The sequence below is a fragment of the Pseudonaja textilis genome, chromosome 6, assembly GCF_049901715.1.
Source record: "Pseudonaja textilis isolate UNSWEBS1 chromosome 6, rPseTex1.2, whole genome shotgun sequence".
In the NCBI taxonomy this organism is placed as follows: domain Eukaryota; kingdom Metazoa; phylum Chordata; class Lepidosauria; order Squamata; family Elapidae; genus Pseudonaja; species Pseudonaja textilis.
The window spans coordinates 55817753-55835173 of NC_141995.1; the positions used below are offsets into that span (position 1 = coordinate 55817753).

The 17421-nt window shown below is 39.9% G+C and overlaps 1 protein-coding gene across 3 annotated transcripts in view; it reads right to left on the reverse strand.

Moving 5' to 3' along the window:
- Positions 1-2173: 2173 nt before the first annotated feature.
- Positions 2174-17421, reverse strand: part of SPATA18 (spermatogenesis associated 18) — a 36400-nt gene continuing 21152 nt past the window's right edge. For all 3 annotated transcript variants that reach the window (XM_087936598.1, XM_087936597.1, XM_087936599.1), the window contains 6 exons: positions 16013-16171; positions 13652-13824; positions 11039-11162; positions 7817-7900; positions 5225-5270; positions 2174-4612 (listed from right to left, as the gene is read on the reverse strand). In XM_087936598.1, coding sequence (XP_087792724.1) covers positions 4605-4612; positions 5225-5270; positions 7817-7900; positions 11039-11162; positions 13652-13824; positions 16013-16171 — 594 coding nt within the window. In that variant the 3' untranslated portion in view covers positions 2174-4604. The remainder of the gene's footprint in view (positions 4613-5224; positions 5271-7816; positions 7901-11038; positions 11163-13651; positions 13825-16012; positions 16172-17421) is intronic.

A 17421-nucleotide genomic window follows, 5' to 3' on the forward strand; every position in this document is an offset into this window, starting at 1 on the left:
TGTTTAGGCCACACAACCTACGAATACTGTAGTGTAATAGATAGGATAGATAGAATTCTTTATTGGCCAACTGTGATTGGAAACACAAGTAATTTGTCTTGCTCTCAGTGTACATAAAAGAAAAGATACATTTGTCAAGAATCATAAGGTACAACACTTAATAATAGTCATAGGTTAATAATAGTCATAGGTACAGTAATGCATTGCATCGGGTTGATTGATGCGTGCAAAGTATTTCAGGCACAAACCTGAAGCAGTAGTACAGCTGCATCTATGACAGAAAACCAATCTTTGGAGTCCAAGAGGATTGACACAAAAAACAATAATCTCCTTCTTATTCTGGCCACTGATCTGACACCAAAACGGCTGGCTCTAATTTGCCAAGATTTTCATTAAGCTATGTAGCAAAAAAAAAAAACCAATCAGCTATCAGAACATTTTAGGAACGTGAAATAATTATTTTATTCCCTCCTCTTCTCCTTTTGATCTCCAAGACAGAAAGTGCAAAGTTGCACCTGGAGCAACAACGGGAAACTACCGTCTGTATTGCTCTCTCTCCAAGATCCCAAGTGACAGGTTCAGTATCGCAACCCAAATCTCTTGACCAACATGGACTGGGATAGAATACATGGTTCTATTTCTTATTCGCACAAACCATTCTTTAATACAACCTGGCTAAAATATTCTAATGTCTACACATACAGGCACCTGGGGGGGTGGGATGGCGATCACAAGAGCCAAGAAATGACTGAGGCACCACCTCTTCAATCACGTTGCTATGACCGCCATCTTGGGTTTTTTTTCACCTCTCTGCAGACACCGGTGTCATTTTTATGTTACCATAAAATGAAATGATGCACTTTGGGGATTATAAACATGTCTGTTTACCCATAAACTTAATTAATAGTGTCTCGGAGGCTGAACCAAGGGTGTCAAACTCAATTTCATAGAGGGCTGCATGAGGGTTGTGTTTGACCTCGGGGGAGCTGGGGGGGGGGCGTAGCCAGGGTGAGCGTGGCCAGTTTGACATCACTCGTGTCAGGGGTGCCTGTGGTAGCCCAAGCGCGCTGCCAGCAAAAAGAGGCTCCCGAGCTCCATTTTCGGTCGTGACAGCCACTTGTAGCCGTCTGCCAGTGAATACAGAGCTTAGCCAAAAATGGAGCTCGGGGCAGCCACATGCGGTCCCTCACGAACTCCGTTTTCAGTGGCAGAGGGCTGCAGGAGGCCGTCACGGCCAAAAATGGAGCCAAGCTCCATTTTTGCTGGCAGAGGGCCCATGGGGCGGTCCTTTGCTGTTTCCAGGATGGCTTTGAGTTTCACACCTCTTGTGAAGACCCGGGGCAAGGCACAAAAATAACAAAGGCACAAAAGTAGATAAATTCCCTTTAATACCTCCAACTTGGCCCCCAATGTCCAGTTATCCTCGGCTAGAGATCAAACTCTTCCAAAAACAGTCTACAAAAGGAAGAAATGCAGTCCGAACCCAAAGTACAGATAAATTAGAAATAAAAAAACCAACACAAACCATGCTGAAGTAATTAACATGACAGGCCAGGATAATAAATTTCAGATTTCCAAAAGATAACAAAGCATACACAGCTGGGAGGACGCCAAAACCCAGATAAGCCTTGACAAAGATAATGCACACTTTGTTTCCAGCAAGGAGCTGTGTGCAAACACTCTTCTTATATCCTGTTCTCCCAGCTGCAACTAATGAGAAGGATCAGGGCCCTTTCTCTCCCATAAGCCATGTTGCTCCCTTCTCCATTCCTCCCTGCATGCCCTAGGATGAAGAGTGGGTGACCCTGGGTCTTCCTCTGAATGCCCAGCCGGACTTTGCCGTTCCCCCATTTCTCCCACAGCCACTGGAGCCACACTCCGATTCCCTGTCAGCTGCTCAATCTCCCCCTCAGAATCAGACTCCAACAAGGGCATGACACCCCTGGGTTAAACAAAAACATTGCTCATTCCATTTTTGGGGGAGTTATGTAAAAACAGTCAGGATTTTTATGCACTATATGAAATGTAATTGTGGATGTATGACATTAACACTCTGTTCAAGTGGTATGTTGTAAACATATTTTCAGACAAGCAACCAGATTCCATCATTCCCTAAGAAGTAACAGATTTAACACAGAGAGAGACACAAAAATAAAACAACTGAGTTCTTCCATCAGGAATCCAGAATAATATATTTTCAAGAATTGGTAGATTAATATACATGAGTTTCTGATTACACGCTTAGAGAAATACAGTTTTTTTTAAAAAAAAAGTATTTTAAATGTGGCTGACATGTTGGAATACCATTTGTTTTCTTGAAGGAACTGTAATAAGATGCACTGTTTATACCTTTTGGATTCCTCACAAAGTTATTGTGCAACCATTACTGCAATTATTTCTCGCATAGCATTGCCCTTTCATCTCTCTTACTGGATGCCATGGTAAAATAACTGTCATCAATCTTTCTAAATGAAAAGCCAGCCTTTTGAGGTAGGCTAGTTTCAAAACTGGATAAATCCTCCAAATATTGGGGGGGAAGAAAAGATTAAATCTCAGGTCTACCCAGTCCAAGGATCACAGCTTCTACGAAAAAAAAGAGGAGGAAAAAAATTGCAAACATGATCTGTAGAAAGATACTCGATAGATTCACTTACTTGCATGTGTAAAAGACTTCACATTAGACCTGAAATTATGTCACCATCGTATTTTTCTACACTAGCTTTACTCCATGTCCCTTTGAAAGTAGCAGAATGAGGCACAGTGAAGTCCATTAAGGCTACCATTTTGGGCATGCAAAGATCCATATCACCACCAGATGGCAGCAATAATATACAAAACAAGTAAGTCTTTACCGCCATCTACAGTCTTGGCCCTCCAGGTTTTTGCAGTTCAGATGCAGAACATTCTGTTTATATGTTTTGCTTTTAAGTTTAAAGAGTCAGTCTTGATTTTAAAAAAATATGTTGTAATCATTATTTTTCTAAAAATTAGCACACACCCTATAAATCTTTGGTCCAAAGCAACGGTGAGATATATTTGATTAAAAAAAGCAAAATGGTTATCCAGCAACATACACACACATATACCCATACAAAAAAAGTACTGATTAAAAAAACAAACAGATCAAAACATTAGAAATAACAATATCAGCTATCACTGCTTTTAGCTAAAATATGTTTGCTTGGTAAAGATCACTGCACCGTCTAAATCCCTTAACCAGCAATTCAGTCCAAGCTCAAATCTGTCACATTTTGTTTCTGTCTGCTACTTAAGATAATTTTGTTTCTTGTCCATCCTTTGTCCATTCCAAGCCTTTTTCTTCTTCCTTCTTTCTAACAACTCCCATCTGATCACTTACATTATTTGCAGACTTGCTAACCTTGTTCTAATAATCAATCTTTTCAGGCTCTTGTCCACGTAATTCCTCACTGACTTAAAGGCACACATTATATACATGTACGGTATAAATAATACTTCACTATCTGTATATGCCATGTATGTGATGAATGGGACTGTAAAATACCAGGCAAATTCATGAATAAATTTGTTACACTGTAGGTGGAGCAGAACCTTTGTTTTTGTAACAAAAAAATGAATCGTATATGGAACATTTGGGTTCCTTCTGATTACAGAGATTTAAGGACACATTAGTTCTGGCACTAAGCGAAGCCAGAAACTCAATTCCTTAAAGAGAAGAAAATACATTTTCCAGTAGGTAACCCTGTGAAACATTAATGAAAATGTGTTTCAAAAGTCTTAGTGGTATATATTTCTGACAGGTGAACTATATGATGATGTCATATATGACATATATATTTTATATATGAAGATATAAAAATGAAGATGGTGTTTTATTTACATGGTCATGAGCAATGGAAAAGATAATTCACTGTTACTGTAAAACTGAGAACATGTCTACTGCTGACATAAAAGTTATAATTCTTACATAAGCAGTTATATAATTATGTAAAAACCACAACGTTTCAATCATATTTCCATGATAATATAGTTATATACTTTTACTGGGCTTGATCTTAACAATAATAAGGCATATTTCATTCCATTTATTACAGCTGGACTTTAAATGCCTTAAATAAGCACCATTGTGGTATTATACTTCAAAAGACTTCCATACCATGCAATTTTACACACATCTACTCTGTATTAAGTGCCACAGAGTTTAATCAAAATTCAATTGCAAACAAATCCATATAATATATGAATGCAGCCTCAACATATTGCGGTTCTCAAAATTAATCCTAAAGGTCTGATGATGATCGCAATATATTGAATGCTGGCATCCTGTCCCATTTCTCCTTCCGAATTCCCCAAAGGAAGTGATGTCACAAGCTATGTAAACAATCTTTTAAAAAATCAAGAAACCTTAAAATGCATATGCAATTTTAAAATCACGGTCGCATTCATTTTGTTAAAAAAAAAATGCAAAGTTATAAAAACATACTAAGCTTTGTCAGAGGCATTCAAAACAGTCATTCACATTATTTGAAGTATAGTTTGAGGTACTGCTGGAGCAAGAGAAGGCACCGTAGAAGCAGATTGATCAAGATGTATAGAATCAAAAAAATCATATCCTGTTGGAGAATCTACTTTCCTATTGGAGAAAAAAATGTATATAGATATAGCATTAGGCATAAATCCCCCCACCCCCAAAAAAGTAGCTCTGCAGTAAATTATTTCAAATAGGAGGTCGTATATTTACAATCTTGTTTTCCCTTGTGTATTGATTGCTACTTTTGAGTAAGAAAGATGGATTAGTTAGCCAAAGTTTAACAACCTGGAATTGGCTTTCTCCAGCATGTTGATGTAATTTATAACCTATATATAGCATAGAATTATCTGAATTAATACATTTTCTTAGTTCTGAATCCCCCATTTGCTGTTTCATTATCCTAAAGATACTGTAACTCTTTAAAATGGACCATGAATGCTAATAACTGCGGCAAATATTAAGAGATATGGGAATGCTTGGATAAAAAAATGACATAAGGAATTCTATATACCATAACCAAAAGTCTTGTAACATCATTAAGGGAAACTATTTACTGTATATTAAAACAGTGCAACCTGGAAAGCATTGCTTTTTAAAGGGGAAAAAAAAAGCCTGGAAAATTATATATTGTCTGTTTACTTGATTATCATTTTATATTAAATTAAATTTGAATTTAAAACCACGGCGGCCTACATTCTGAAAAGGCCCACTTACTTGAGCTTCCGTTCCGTAATGGGGAAGGACTCCGGCTTCTAGTTGTCTAAAAGACCAAAACAAAAAAAAAAGATATTTTGATTCGTCTCCATTCCTTTTACTCTAGAAAAAATGAATCATGTTTTCAGGGAGAACCCGCGAGCCCCGCGATCTAAGTGCCCTGTGGACCAGATTCAGCCCCGAGGCCTTGAGTTTGACACCCCTGTGCTAGCTGGAGAGAGAAAGCATTTCTTTTTTTTTTTATTCTAGAAAAAAAAACACATTTATTTGACATACATTTAAAACAGACAAATCAACACACACACACACACACATATACATATACACATACACATATATACATATATACATTTTACAGTGTATATTGAGCAATGGTTTTTTTTTTCTTTATTATTGACGTGATCTGCCTTGTTACAATAACTCCTTCATTCTTTTAATATTTTATTTCTCTGTATAGCTTATAGAGAATTAAATGCACGTCTTCTGTCATTTCCATAACTTATCCAAATATCTAATATTACCTTTTCTTTAACCAATCATACCAAATGTTCCATATTTCATAATAGTCACTATCTTGTTTATTTTTTAACAATTGGGTTAGGCTATCCATCTCAGCACATTCATGTATTCTTTTAATTACCATATCCTCTGAAGGAATGAAAGGCAGTTTCCAGTTTTGTGCGTAGGTTATTCTGGCCGCAGTTATGATGTGCAAAATTAAATATTGATATTTTTTTCTCCATGTTTAAATCTATCATACTTAGCAGAAAGGTTTCAGGTTCAAGTTTTAAATTTTGTTTTGTTGTATTTAAAATCCAATTTCTCCAAAACTTCTGAGTACATGGGCAAGTCCACCACATGTGGAGAGAAAGCATTTCCAGGAGGCCATAAGGCCACGAAAGATTGTAAAAATGATTGTTGAAGGCCCACACGTGGCCTGCTTTGAGTTATAAGGTTGCCAAAATCTGGGAGAGTTGAGTTATAAACGAGCACTGGAGATTAGTGGGCTTCTATAAATCCTTAACTCATCCTCATGTCAACCATTTTTCTATGCCACATCCTCATGACATTGCCTTTCCCGTATCCCAAACCATAGTGGTGGCAGCTTAAGGTGGCCTTTAGGTATTCCCCTTCCTCTCTTATTTGTTTTTCCTTACCATTGAATTGTGTTGGCAAACCTCAGGTTTAGGATTAAGGACCACAAAGGGTTAAGCCAAAGGTCTTCAAACTTGGCAACTTTAAGACTTGTGGACTTCAACTCCCAGAATTCCTGAGCTGACATGACTGGAGGAGGAATTCTGGGAGTTGAAGTCCACAAGTCTTAAAGCTGTCAAGCTTGAAGACCCCTGGGTTAGGGGGTTGGGTTTCTCACCTGTTTTACAAGCAGAATCCCACCCATGCAGACAACTATGGGACGGAGGAAACGCAATAGTTCTGCACACATAATCAGAGTGTTTTGAACCATACCGCTTCCTTATTCCTCCGTCCCATATTTTGAGTAGTCTTGTTTTTGTTATAATAATGATGATGATGATGATGATGACAAAACAACAATAATCATCATCATCCACCGAATACAGACAGATCGCAACACGCCAGATATTATGGTTGTCAAGGGCCGAAGTGTACAATTTATTGGTATCACTGTACCAGGAGATGCTAGAGTTGTTGTGGTTCGCCGGCAGCAGGTGTGGACGGCTGAGGGCTTGGAGAGTGAGGACTCGGATGAGAGACCTGCATGTGATGCAGGGATGGATCTATCAGGGAGTGGAGTGCTGCCTTCGGAGCTTGTGGAGGCTGGCAGCAGTGATGAAGAGGTCCCCGAGGAGCCTGTGCCCAGTGCACGTGCATGCAGGGCTGCTTGAAGGAAAGAGCAGCTGCTGCAGCACGGGCGACTCAGGAGTAAGCCTGGTGGACGTTCGGAGTATCTTGGTTGTTGAATGGAGACTCTTTGTGCTTGAAATATTTCTTAGTAACTTTATCTAGTGTTCTTGGCAGCCTTGGCAAGGCTTGTTCTTATCAAAGACAATTAGTTTGAAACAGACTTTTAACCGTGAAGGAACGGAATTCATAACGAATCATTAAAAGCTTTTGCTGTTACCTCTGTTTCATGTTTGTTTCCTTGGAACAAGGTTTGGGTCAGAACAAGAGTCGAAGAAAAAGAACTGGGAAAAAAAAATCACAAAATATCGCGACCTGGCCATCAAAACTACACTGTTATGGATGTAACATGTAACAGTAATACCTTTTGTCATTGGGGCACTTGGTACCATGTCCAAGAATTTTACAAAACACATCAAGAAATTGCAGTTTCCTGAAATAACGCCGGCGGAACTGTAAAACACTGCGCTACTTGGAACATCGTACATTTTAAGAAGATACCTAGGATGCTGGCAGGCATCCATATCCACCATTAGCTCCAGTCAATGGTATTTGTGATACATTTTCAAATGTTCAGTTGACCGAGTTTCAAGTTTAATGAATAAAAGCGATAATAATAACAATAACAATAATAATGTTGCCTTCAGTGCAAACTCCTGGGAACGCATCTTATTTTTGAACTACTATGTTAATCGGTTTATGTTACTTTACCAAATTCCGAGAGTAGCCTGTACTACGAGGCAGAGGGCTGACACTACGGCTGCGACTTTGGCTCCTGTTTCTGCTTCTGGACCACTGAAACAGAAAACAAACCATGAAATAGATCTCAGTTATGCAGGCATCCTTTTGACGAGTAGACTTTGCAGAAGGCAGGAGACTATTGTGGAAGAAAAGACTTATTCTGTTTTACTATACTGCAGGATTAGGCAAATCTTATCCATTTCAAGTGAGATTGAAAGTCCAGAAAGTGGGATTGAAACAATCAAGAGGACGGCTTTGACTGTTAAATCAAAGCTCCGCCTATTTTTTAATGTGCTATCTTGACTTCTTTTGAGCCTACTCTCTCTGGACACCCCAACTTCCAGATGTCCCCCACCCAGATAGGCCATTGCTTAATCGAACCCACATCTGGAACCAGTAAAGGTTGAGAAATACTGCTCGACCACATTCTAGACTCCAATCCCAATCATAGCATGCAAATGATCTGGAATTTCTCTCTGGCAAAGTGCTTTAAAATTTCAGCTTTCTATTTGACACGCAGCTGAAATTTGAAATCTTATCGCTTCTGTAATCCAATTGATAAATTGTGCTTAACTAAGGTTCGCTGAATAACTCACAATTCATTGAATTCATACATGTTACCAAAGCAAATTTATAAACCCAAATATCTGAGTTTCAGATATTTTGGCTGAATATGTGTTTACAGCTTAGCACAGTGCCTGAACCCAGCATATATTATATTTTTTTCCAAGCTGACAGCCACCAAATATGCTGAATTTCCCCATATCCAGGATTCCCAGCTTACATGGAATTCTGGGGTCTGAAATTTCTGTATGTTGACTTGAGTGTTTTTTTTTAGAGTGGTTTATGTGGGATTAGAGATTGGTTGATACCTTCAGCTGAAAGATCATTTAATTTTATAAATAGGCCATTTTATTTTAATCAGCCATTGTTAATTCAGTTAATATTCATTTGTTTTTTGGTCCTGGGCTAGTTTTTCTTGGTGTGTGCTTTTTTGAAGATGCCTATCAGTATTGCATAAATGTGCAAGTACAGATAGTCCTCAACGTATGACCACATTTGATCCCAAAATTTCATGTTGTTAAGTGAGACATTTGTTAAGTGAATTTTGTCCCCTTTTACGACCCCTTTTAAGTGAATTGACTTTGCTTGCCAGAAGGTCGCAAAAGATCACATGATTGTGGAACACAGCAACGGTCATAAATATGAACCAGCTGCCAAGCACCTGAATTTTGATCATATGATCATGGGGAGGCTGGAAAAGTCGTAACTCTGAAAAACAGTCATAAGTCATAACAACAGTGGTGGGACTCGACTCCGGATGGGGGGGATGAGTCTGCCTATCGAGATGAGGTGGACCGGTTGCTTTCGTGGTGTGGAGACAATAACTTGGTGCTCAACACCAATAAGACCAAAGAGCTTATAGTGGATTATAGAAGGAACAGATCAGACATCCAGACCTTGCTTATCAATGGAGACCGAGTGGAGCAAGTGGCCAGTCTTAAATTTCTGGGTGTTACCCTAAAAGAGGACCTGACCTGGGGTGCCCACATTGCAGCCTTGGTCAAAAGGGCCCTGCAGCAATTATACTGCCTGAGGCTTCTCAGGAAACAACAACTGAGTGAAAAACTGCTGGTGACCTTCTACCGCTGCACCATAGAGAGTATTTTAACTTACTGCACCTCTGTATGGTTTGCCAATTGCACCGTGGCAGATAGGAAAGCAATCCAGAGGGTTGAGGTCATTGCCCAGAAGATCATTGGTTGCCCTCTCCCCTCTTTGGAAGAGCTTTATAGCTCCCACTGTCTTAAGAAAGTTCAAAACATTCTCAAAGATCCATCTCATCCTGGACACCCCCCCCCCCTTTTTTTTTGAACTATTACCATCGGGCAGACGGTACAAAATAATCAAAACAAGGACAAAGAGGCTGAAAAACAGCTTCTATCTCAGGGCAGTAGCTCTGCTGAATTCTACTGTATAGTGCAATGTTGGTGCGGTGTCGGGGGTTTTTGATTCAATGTGTGGAGTGTGAAAGATGTGTGTGTTTGTATTTATTTTCATGGTCATGATGTGCACTGAAGACGGTGTTTGATTTCGTTGTACGAGGTGCAATGACAATAAAGTAAACTAAACTAAGTCACTTTTTTCAGTGCCATTGTAACTTTGAACAGTCACTGTTCAGCAGTCACTGAACTGCTGTAACTCAAGGTCTACCTGTATGCAGACACATTAAGTGGGGAGGTAAAAGTAGACTGGAAAGGAGGAACATTGCTGGGACTTCTGTGTGAGTTGTCATCTTTTTCAGTCTAACTCTTCCTTATGTGATTGTTTTTTCTTTCGAAGACGTTTTGCTTCTCATCTCCTTCAGCTCTGACAGGATAGTCCTTCAATTCCCCACTATCCTGTGTCATGCCTCTGTCAGAGTCTGACTCGGAGAGGAAGACGAACAGCTGACAGGGAGTGAGAGGGTGGGTCCGTTGGCTGTGATGGAAACTGGGCAAGGGCAAAGTCCAGCTGGGAAGAGCAGGGGAGAGGTAGGACAAGGGAGAGGGAGTTCAGAGGAAGACTCAGGCCCACCACCTCTTCATCCTAGGGCACGCAGGGAGGAACGAAGAGAGCAAGGTGGGTTGTGTGGCTTACGGGGGAGGAAAGGGCCCTGATTCCCTTCATTAGCCACAGCTGGGAAGAGAGGTTAAAAGAAATGCATGCTGAGTGCGGCAGCTGCTGGGAGCAAACGTGACTTTATCTTGTGTTGACTTTGGTTATCTGTGTTCCTGGCATCTTTCCAACCATGTTGAGTTATTGCCACGCCTTCACATCTGGAATTCTTGCTCCTGCCCTGTCAAACTAATTCCCTCATTTTGCTTTGATAGGACTTATAGTTACAGTTTTTGTTGACCATGTTTTGGACTTGATTCTCTGCAGCCAAAGGCTGTTCCTCGGAGAGCTTTTCTCCAGCCGGAAGGTAACCAGGACATTGGGGGGCAAAGTTGGAGCTAATAAAGGGACTCCTACTGATTGTCTGACTGTGTTGCCTTTGTGCCATGCCCTGGGTCATCACATCCTGTCAGAGCTGAAGAAGCGAAACGTCTTTGAAAGGAAAAAACAAGAAAGTCCAATTGCCTCCTGAGGGAAAAAAAAAAGCACCTTGGGGAATCTCAGCCTCTGTGTTTAAACATTTTAAAAGCCTACCAGAGCACCTCTTTTAGTTACGGCCTCTCCCTTCACAATCACTGAGTCCTCTTCCATGAGAGCTGGCCAGACATGATAAGCCACCAGTGGAGCTGTAAAATCGGAATCATAGCTGCGACGGTACCTAATCGGACACAAAAGAAATTCAGTTACAACTGAGGTTACAAGTAGGAGTTTCCCTCACGACCATCCCCTGCCCACCTCGTCTTTCCCCAGGGCACTCAGAACAATTCTCATATTTACTCTGGCACGAGGACTAAGGGAAAATCGCCAGATGAGGCCTGCAATAAAATGTTCAATTTTTCCTTGTACACAAGCACGGAAGACATGAAGAATGGCTTGACAGACAGGAAGAAGAGCTGCTAACAAGACAACGATCGGATAAGTGGAGCTTAAGGTTGAGCCAAAGCAGACCATTTCTGGAGAACCTGTAGCAGAAATTAGGAGTAGTTCGGAGAACCGGCAAATACCAGCTCTGACTGGCCCCACCCCCATCTATTCTCTGCCTCCTGAGTCCCAGCTGATTCGCTGGGTCTTCTTTTGTTGCCCTGCACAAGAGAACGGAGCTGGAAAGCAGGTTACGGGGGAGTGGAGGGAATGGGGATTTTGCAGTAACCTTCCTCCAGAAGTGGGGAGAATGGAGATTTTACAGTATCCTTCCCCTGCCACGCCCACCAAGCCACGCCCACCAAGCCATGCCACTCCCATAGAACCGGTAGTAACAAAATTTTGAATACCACCACTGAGCCAAAGCAACAACTTGAGGAACACCTCACACAAGCTCACATGAAGACTCTGTTCCTATAGCTGTTGCAATAAAAGCAATCCTGACCTATATTTTATTCTTCTGGTCCATCTTGTAACAAGCGTAGAACATAGCATGCCAAAATTCTATCTTCTTAGTGTTATGACATGCCCTAAAATAAACAACATGCAGAAGTAACAGAATAATCGAGTTGGAAGAGACCTTGTAGGTCTTCCAATCCAACTTCTGCTCAAGTAGGCGACCCTATATCCTTCCAGACAAAGTCTCTTCTTAAAAACCTCCAGTGATGAGGCATCCACAACATCTGAAGGCAAGCCATTCCACTGGTTCATTGTTCTCGCTGTCAGGAAAATTATCATTAGTTCTGATTGCTTCTCGCCTTGATTAGTTTTTATCCATTGTTTCTTGTCCTGCCTTCTAGTGCTTTAGCAAATTGGATGACACCCCCCCCCCCACCCACACACACACTCCTCTTTGTGGCAGTCCCTCAAATATTGGAACACTGCTACGTCACCCCTGGTCCTTCTTTCCACCAGACTAGACATAACCAATTCCTGCAACTGTTCTTCACATGTTTTCGCCTGCGGTCTCTAATCATCTTAGCTCTTCTTTTTTGCATTCTTTCCAGGGTCTCACCATCTTTATCATATTGTGGCGACCAAAACTGGATGCAGTGTTCCAAGTGTGGTCATACCAAAGCATTATAAAGTGGTAGCATCACTTCTCGGGATCTGGATTCTATCCCAGCTTAGGATTGCATTGGCTTTTTTGGCAGCTGCAGCACACTGCCGGCTTATCTTTAAGAGATTGTCCACTAGGACTGTCACAAGATCTCTTTTACAATTACTGGTATTATTGAGCCAGGTTCCACCTATTCTATACCTGTACGTTTTGTTTTTCTTGCCTGTGTAAAACCTTGCTTTTCTCATCATTGAATTTTATTTTGTTAGAAAGTGTTGAAGTCTGTCAAGATCCTTCTGAATCTTTTCTTAAATAATTTTTTATTAACATATAAATAAAAAGAAGGAGCAATGTGTTCAAAATCCATATATAAGGTATGTTGCCTAGTTACATTTCTTGGAGTAATATTTGTCATAATCATAATAGTCTTTTCTAATGATACGTTCTTGATAACAGTGCTTCTCCCTCATAACATTGATACATATTGATTAGTAAAACTAATCACAATTAATCACAATTAATAAATTACCATACAGAGCCCGGATCGTGAGATTAATTTTTCTCTTGTAATCTTCGAATTTCTAACTCGTTTCTCTTATTGAACCAATGATAGAACAGATCCCATACCTCAAAATATTCAGTGCCTTTTCTTTAATTTCAAATGTTAATTTATTCATTTCTGCACATTCTAACATTTTTGTTATTATCTTTTCTTCTGTGGGGATCTCCTCGCCCTTCCAACGTTGTGCGAACACAATTCTGGCCGCTTTCAACACATGTACTATTAAATATGCAGTTTCTTTTACTATATTTATCCGGTTTGTATGCCCAACAGGAATATTTCCGGTTCTAAATCTATCCTTCTGGATCTTGAGCCTGTCTTCTGAGACATTGGCTATTCCTGCCCATTTATTGTCATCTGCAAATTTGATGAGTTCCCCTTCAGTTCCCTCATCAAAACCGTTTATGAGGAGGTTGAAGAATGCTGAGCCTAAAACAGAACCTTGGAGACCCCATTGTTTACTTCCCTCCATGTAAATGCAGTTTCCTACACATTGAGTGCAGTTAATTCATCGTGTCTCCTTTCAGGGAGGTGGATGTGTCTCTGCCTCATTTTGCTTTTTTAAAAATTAGGAATGTAAACCTGTATACTTCATTTCCCTTACTTGTACTCGCTGAACAGCTCTCCATCCGTACCAAAAGAAACATCAAGGGGAGGATCTAGAGTTTGCATGGAAAAAGCTATCCGGCATAACTCTCGTATCAAACTACTGATTATGATGAAATCAACTCCTGGAAGGGAAATCTTAGGACTGATGTTCAGTGCACGGATGACTTCCTGAAAGCATATAAAAATACGTGTGGTTATTTCCTAGAGAAAAAAATAATTGGGAATTCCCAACCCACCTCTGTCAAAAAAAGCAAAACAAAGAGTACCAAATGGAGATTAGGCCATTTGAAACTGGAACACAAAATGACAGAATGACCAGGTAAATACCACGGTGTAATACTTTACATTTAACTTGACCAAATGAGTGAAGTTGTTTACTATGCATTATTTCACTAAAATTTTATTTTAGGGGTTGACTTAAAAGATTTTTGGCTGCCGCAGTTATACAGTGGGAGAGGCCATCGAGTCAAACATAATTAGGAATAGAGATGTTTTCAGAGGTATCTGAGGGGGTCAAAAAAGACAAGATGGCAGCCATGACCACAGAACTGAAGCCCTGCCCCCTTTCTGATCCAATCCTAAGCAGTGGTGGGATTCTACCGGTTTAACAACTGGTTCGGTGAGGCACACAGTGTTCGCAAACCACCAATTTACAACTCTAAAAATTACCTACTACAGCGCCAATGAGTAAAACAGCTGAGGCGCAGCAATCCGCTATGCTGCGCCTCAGCTGAGCTGCAAAACATGGAAATATTGGACAGACTAAAGCAGGGGCGGGTGGGCGGAGCTAACCGATTGTCGTTTGTACCGGTTTGCCTGAACCAGTGCGAACCAGTAGCAGCCCACCCCTGATCCTATGTAAAGGGATAGGGTTTCAATCACTTGGTTATGGCTGCCATCTTGCTTTTTTGGCCTCCCCTCTTCCAAACATTCCTAGATATTTTCATCACATTTTCATAGTACTCAAACTGTATTTTATTGGAAGCAAAGCATAATCATTGTTAATTAATCCTCAGCAAAGAGCCATATAATATCAAATGTCATTATGGAATGTATCACAAGCAACACCAATAACAGAATTAACCTTACTTACCTTATTAACCTTATCATTTAGACTTGTTGGATTTATCAGGTTCTCCTAACACCTTTGAGATATAATCGCTGGCGAATACTTCTTCCCCACAGACCAAGCTGATGGCCAATAGAAGAAACCCAAAGGTGCTTTTTTTTTCAAGAGGCAACTGGACTTTTTAGTTTTTCTTTAAAGATGTTTTGCTTCTCATCCAAGAAGCTTCTTCAGCTCTGATGGTGGGGAAGAGAACACAGAGAAAACTCCAGGCGGCCTCAACGTCTCGCTAAGAGAATGCAAATGACCAACTGTCTGCAAGGCGTATAAATCCTTCCATTCCCCACCATCCAGTCAGAGCGGAAAAAGCTTCTTAGATGAGAAATGTCATTTAAAATAAACCCAGAAAGTCCAGGTGCTTCTTGAAAAAAGCACCTTTGGGACAACCATGACTTTGATCTCCACAGACATAATGTAAGGAACCATTTCATGGGGCTCCCTCCTGCCACAACTCCTCCACTAAATTGCTGCATTTGAACTCTCCTTTGTTTACATAAGAGCTCTGAGGAATGAGACTGGAGGGAATCTTGCCTCAGTTGGAAGAAAGTTCCGGAAAAAGACGGTGGGACAATGTGTTCTAAAGTCTTGGATTCAGTATTGTACATTATCTGGATCCCTCTTTAGATTGGTTTTAAATGTAATCCAGGACAGACAGAAAAAAAAATATTAGTTACTCTTGTGGGAAATCCGGTTAGGTACCACCGGCCCTGATGTTTTTCAACATCTAAATGGAGCTGCTAGACAAGGAAATCCATCAGTTTGGGAGATATACCAGCAGCATGATGATATCCAATTATAGCCCGGATTCATAGCATCTAGTTAGAAATCATCAGGTGGAACCATGGCTGGGAGAGATTTTGTTGGCCTTGTCTGATACACCAATTGTGGCTCTTCTCAGAAAAAAATATCCTGGAAATAATGACTCATGCTCTCAACAATAAGGTTGGAATACTGTAAAATACCAACGTAACATACTGTAAAACGGGCCTACCGTCCCTGTCCTATTGTTTCTTTTATATATATATTTTTATTTTTCTTATATGTATCCATGTATTCATAACAACGTTTTTACTTATACCTATTATCCTGTAAGCAATTGACAAATAAAAATAAAATAAATAAATAAATAAAATGATCTGTGTGGAACTGACTTTGTAGATTGCTTTGAAGATGCAGTTTATGAAAGTAGCAGCGATTTTATTAAGCAGTATAACTTTGTCCCAGACTTACACTGACGCTGGACTGAACATCATAGAGATCTTCCTGACGAATTATATAGTCCATCACCATATCTTCAAGTGGTTCAGGCCCTGAATAACTGAGGGTCAGTGTCTTTCTAACGCGCATTTTGAACTGTCTGAAGGCCTTCTTTGCTGCATAGAAGGACTCCTGCAAACAAGAGAAGAACAATTAAATTTAGATGCCCAGCCAACATAGACAATAGAATCTTGTGATAAAATAGCCTATCCAGTTGTTAATCTATGCTATTTTAAACTCTGTTAAACTGATGCGATGCTTTAAAAATTCTGATTATGAATATAAAAAATATATACAAAAAACATATATCCAACCCTACCCCATCCAATCCAACATCACTCAAAACTAGGCATGCACGCCCCTAACTACCTCTATTCCAACCACAACTGGCCTTAAATGCAAGCTACTCAATGCAAGAAGCCTTGTAAATAAAATACCTGAATTTCTCCTCTTACTAAATACAGCTAAATTTGACATTATATTTGTCTGTGAAATATCGCTCAACACATAGCTCTCCCTGACTCCATTACCACAGTAAGAGACTATCATGTTTCCCGATCAGATCATGAAATCCGTAGAGGAGGTGGTGTTGCTATCTTCTATAAAAAGTCCCTACATCTAAAAAACATCCAAGTTACTTACTATTCCTGAGACCATTGTCTGTGAACTGTTCTTAAATATCACATTTTGGTTCTTACTATGTTACAGAGCCCCTGATTATGACATCGAACATGTGAACAAGCTAAATATACAACTAACATGGGCAGCATCCTGCCAACACGCTTTTATCTTTCTTGGTGACTTCAATCCACCTCATATTAATTGGACCCTTAATGAATGTACAACTGAACCCACACATGCAACCTTCTACAATGCAGTAACAAATCTGGGACTAGAACAACTAGTAACCAACAACACTAGACTTAACAACTGCCTCAGTCTCATCTTCTGCAATAGTTTGAATTCAATTTACGGAATACAAATTAAAGAACCCTTTTCCAACAGTGACCACAACATGATTGACTTTGGTCTCAACATACGTCCATACAAAAATCATCAATTATAACTTCAAATAAGGCAACTATGATCTTATAAACAACAATCTCTCATCCCTTGATTGGCAATTTCTATTCTCTGGATGCAATACTGTAGAAGACCAGACAACATTTTTTTACTTGAAGTCAAAAGAGTCATCAAACTATATGTACCATTAACAACTCCCAAAACCAGAAAAAACAAATTACCCAAAACAATAAGGAAGCTTCAATCCAAAAAGAAATCACTTTGGCGGAAAAACAAATCTGGTCACGTTGCCAACTTCAAAAGCCAATACAAAAATTTATGCCACCAGATAAAAACTCAATGCACCAATTATCACATTA